At 60.1% G+C, this 4447-nt stretch overlaps 2 protein-coding genes across 2 annotated transcripts in view; both read left to right on the top strand.

Annotated features, from left to right (window-relative positions):
• The window catches only part of LOC102262862 (zinc finger protein 883), a 26554-nt gene that overhangs the window by 20458 nt on the left and 1649 nt on the right, over positions 1-4447 (top strand). The window contains 2 exon segments of the mRNA XM_005861708.2: positions 2777-2900; positions 4077-4444. Coding sequence (XP_005861770.2) covers positions 2780-2900; positions 4077-4444 — 489 coding nt within the window. The 5' untranslated portion in view covers positions 2777-2779.
• LOC102258975 (zinc finger protein 883) overlaps positions 2831-4447 on the top strand; it is a 25331-nt gene continuing 23714 nt past the window's right edge. The window contains exon 1 of the mRNA XM_014536015.1: positions 2831-2900. The gene's annotated coding sequence lies outside the window, so the exon portion shown is untranslated. The remainder of the gene's footprint in view (positions 2901-4447) is intronic.

Genomic DNA, 4447 nt, shown 5'->3' with positions numbered 1-4447 from the left:
AGGTACATGCCCTTGACCGGAATCGAACCCGGGACCCTTCAGTCCGCAGGCCGACGCTCTATCCACTGAACCAAACCGGTTAGGCTGCCTGGGTTTTCTAATTGGAAGGTAGAGAGAGAGGAGGCAGGGATGGCATGGACATGTGGTTTAGCCCTAACCGGTGTGGCTCAGTGGATAGAGCGTCAGCCTGCAGACTGAAGGGTCCCGGGTTCGATTCCAATCAAGGGCATGTACTTTGGTTGCGGGCACATCCCCAGCAGGGGGTGTGCAGGAGGCAGCTGATGGTTGTTTCTCATCAATATTTCTAACTCTCTATCCTTCTCCCTTCCTCTCTGTAAAAAATCTATAAAATATATTTAAAAAAAAAAAGAATTGTGGGTTTAGCTCAGCCGTGGGCAAACTCCTTCAGTCCGCAGGCCGACGCTCTATCCACTGAACCAAACCGGTTAGGCTGCCTGGGTTTTCTAATTGGAAGGTAGAGAGAGAGGAGGCAGGGATGGCATGGACATGTGGTTTAGCCCTAACCGGTGTGGCTCAGTGGATAGAGCGTCAGCCTGCAGACTGAAGGGTCCCGGGTTCGATTCCGATCAAGGGCATGTACTTTGGTTGCGGGCACATCCCCAGCAGGGGGTGTGCAGGAGGCAGCTGATGGTTGTTTCTCATCAATATTTCTAACTCTCTATCCTTCTCCCTTCCTCTCTGTAAAAAATCTATAAAATATATTTAAAAAAAAAAAGAATTGTGGGTTTAGCTCAGCCGTGGGCAAACTATTGCCCGTTTGAAATGAATAAAACTAAAAAAAAAAAGACCGTACCCTTTTATGTAATGATGTTTACTTTGAATTTATATTAGTTCACACAAACACTCCATCCATGCTTTTGTTCCGGCCCTCCGATCCATTTTAAGAACCCATTGTGGCCCTGGAGTCAAAAAGTTTGCCCACCCCTGGTTTAGCTCCTGGAGGAATGGGATCACTGTACACTGAGACGGGGAAGCCCGTAGCAGTGAGGGCGATGTTCATTGAGGAAATCAGGGATTTATTTCTGGCCCGTGAGGAGCGAGATGCTTGCGAGCAGCTCCTGGGCGTCTGGAACTGGAGGAGGCGTTCAGGGTGGAGACTCCCCAGAAGGGAGTGGAGGTGCCTGGACCGGGAGGAGCTGCAGCTCCCTTTGTACGAGGAATCCTGGTCGGGAGGATGGTGGTGGCAGCAGCTCAGGAAGAGGAGGCTGAGCCCGAGGCCCGGGCTTCCTGTGCGGGCCTCCGATTGTGGGAAGTGGGTGTCACACAGGTTACAGACGAGGCGGCCATGTGGAGAGGGGGGCAGGGAGACTCCGGTTGGGTAGAGGTCACGGCCTCCGAGGGGTGAGTGGCCATGAGATGGATGGAGGCAGAGCAGCAGCTCACACAGGGTGTCGGGGGCTGGTCCGCAGTCACGGCCCTGGAGCCTCACCAGGACGATGCTGTGCCCCTTGGTGTGGTGGGGAGCGGCACGCGGCCGGCACGATAGCCCAGCTGCACACGGGTCATTGGGAGACTCACTGGGCACAGGCTAGAGGGCCCCTGGGGCTGGGCCTGGGTGGGGTGAGGAGAGGGAAGCTGTGACTGTGAAGGGACATGAGGTGCAGCACCAGTGGGGGAGGCTGTGGGCACCTGAGAGCCCATGTGACGTGGGAACAAGGAACCGTCAGGAGGGAGGCCCTCGGGGCAGGACTCCGGCCGCCTCTGTGATGTGGACCATCAGAGCCCGGGCAGTGCTCGATCCCCTTAGAATTTTCCAAACGTTCTCCGGACCCCATCTGCTGAGCAGTGAAGAGAGAGGCCAAGGAGATGATGTGGTGCCGCACAGGAGGGGCCGGGCGGTGGGCGTGCAGGCGGGAGAGGTGTGGTCGGGACAGTGATGTGCGCGTGGAGAGGGCGTGTGAGCTCATGGCCACAGGGCCCTGGCATTGACATGAGAGTGAATGAAGGGCGAGCCCATGTCTGTTGTATCTGGTGGAAACGTGATGTGGCTCCCCGGGGAGTTGCCTGGAAGGAGGGGGTGTTGTGGTCCTCCATGCCAGGCCCGGAGCTTCGATGTCATTTATGTCCCTTCCTGCCTGTTGCTGAGGCGGATACAGTGATGTACGGGGCCTCAGTGAGATAGCGGACCTCAGTGCCGCCCAGACTGCACTCCCCCCGCTTGCTGGGGACGGGAGTGGGGAGCAGGGAGTGGGGAGCAGGGGTAGGTGAGGCAGGCGGTTAGTTAGTATCATGAGAGCGAGGCTGACCAGGAACACGCTGTCCGTCCCGCCGGCTGCGCCCCCTTTGCAGCTGTGCTCCGGGCGTGCAGCTGTGTGCGCGAGTGAGGTTCAGGGAGTTGTGTGCGGAGCTGGGGTTGCCTCAGCGCCTGCGAACGGTCCTCAGCATGGAGGTGGGGCCGCGTGTTCTGTTCCCTGGAGGGACCGTGTGCAGGATCACAGGGCAGCCTGACACGACGACGAGTGTCTGATCGCTCAGTCCTTCTCCGGCCAGCTTGTCCCCTGCCCCGTGTTGGTGGCACCGCTGTGTTAACAAGGGGCAGGTGGCCTCAGCGCGGGCGTCCTCTCTCTGCCCATCTCCCTGTGGCTGTGGGAAGACGGAGTCAGCGGGGACCTAAGGGGAGGGTGACTTCGATGGGACCAAGGCCTGCTGTCTCCTCAGAGGTGGGAGGGCGCAGATGAACGGAGACGCCGGGTCGGGTGAACGTACACCCTAGGAGAGAAGCTGATGGCGGCGTGAACTGTGCTTATTGTGACAGGATATGAGCTTTGAGGACGTGACCATCGCCTTCTCCCAGGAGGAGTGGGGGCTCCTGGATGCGGCGGAGAGGCTCCTGTACTGCGAGGTGATGCTGGAGATCTGTACACTCGTGGCCTCCGTGGGTAAGACCCTCCTGCTCTTCCTAGCGTCCGAGGTGGTAACCTGCCTTCCCTTTGCTCCAGCAATGGCCGTGTCAGTCCCACAACCAGACCGCAGGTTCTAATCACCCCCAGTCTCTGGTCACATGTGCCGGTGCTGAGCTGTGGCGGGCCCTGCCCCAGGGGCACCCCAGCAGCCCTAACCCCTGTTGCCTCAGCAAGTGCGGGGAGAGTCTGGGAGTCGGGAGCCTTGCCGACAGCGTAGTGCGCCCACCTCTGCACCCCCCCCCTCCCTGCAGGGCGACTGCGTCCACATCTGTGGCCTCCCTTTCTGCCCCTTCCTCTAGCCTAGAGCTCTCTGCGGCTTCCTGTACCAGGTCATGGTCATCACTCACAGGAACCAGGGGCTGTCCTTGTGAGATCCACCGTCAGGTTTTTGTAATGTTGTCTCCCCTGGATGCTAATGTCTGCCGGGGTGCTCCTGGCCTGTGCTGGCTGCTCACCCCTGTTGTCCCTCATTCAGACTCGGTCACTGAGCGTAGGTACAGTGGAAGGTGCCGGGGAGCCCTGACTTTTTCACAGGGCGCACATGTCAGGGTGGCCTCAGAGGACGGCTCCCCTGGTGAGGGGCGACCGGGCCAGAGCGTGGCACAGGGCAGTGTTCAGGCCCTGCCCGCTTCTACCCTGTTTCCAATCGTGTGCTGGTGCCTGTGCCACTGGCCGCACGGGTACTTGGCACTTGGCTGTCTTGTCATCTTACCTGTGATCTCCCAGCCACCTCCCCTCTGAGGCCTCTGCCATCACCTGCTCCCTCTTCTTTATTCTCCAGTGTCGACCTGCGCATGTGCTGTGAGCTGCGCACACGTCCTTCACTAGTGTGTGGGCGCCAGGCCACTCGTGTTGAGTTTGATTGGCCCGTGTCACCAGCCAGCAAGCCTCGCTGGAAGCTGTTAGCGGAAGGAAGGTCTGGAAGGCCTCCTCCTCTCCCGTGTGGTGCATGCCCTCTGTGGGGTTTTCTGGCGAGGTCTCCCCTATTCTCTGATCTTCAGAGGCCAGCAGCTCGATCTGCAGCCTGCCTCCAGGCTCTTACTGTCCAACAGCCCCCTGAAACCGGCGATGCAGCCTGAGAAGCCGCGGTGACAGGGCTGGCCCCGGCCGCCCGCGCCGGCATCCCTCTCCTCTGCGTCTCTCTGCTTCCAGGTTACTGGCACAAACCGGCGGACGAGGAGGCCCCTTGTGAGCAGATCGCGTCTGCGGACCCGGAGCCGCAGGTCAGTGCGTCCGAGCCGGCGCCGGCCGCTGAGAAGACACATTCCTGTGAGCAGTGTGTCTTAGTCCTGAAGGCGATTTTCCACCTGACCGAGGTCCAGGCGGGGAACCCGGAGCAGAGAGCCTTCTTCAGTGACGCGTGCGCGAGGGGCTTCTGCTTCAGGGCCAACATCCACCAGCAGCAGAGGGAAGCCCGCGCCCAGGAGCCCTGGACGGGGGGCGTGGACAGGGCCTCGCTCATGACCAGTAACAGCTTCTATGTGTCGGGGGCGCCGTTCGCCGCTGGGGAGGCGGAGGGGGAC

The sequence above is a fragment of the Myotis brandtii genome, unplaced genomic scaffold (genome assembly GCF_000412655.1).
Source record: "Myotis brandtii unplaced genomic scaffold, ASM41265v1 scaffold1554, whole genome shotgun sequence".
Classification (NCBI taxonomy): Eukaryota; Metazoa; Chordata; class Mammalia; order Chiroptera; family Vespertilionidae; genus Myotis; species Myotis brandtii.
This window is presented reverse-complemented; position numbering and strand designations above follow the sequence as displayed.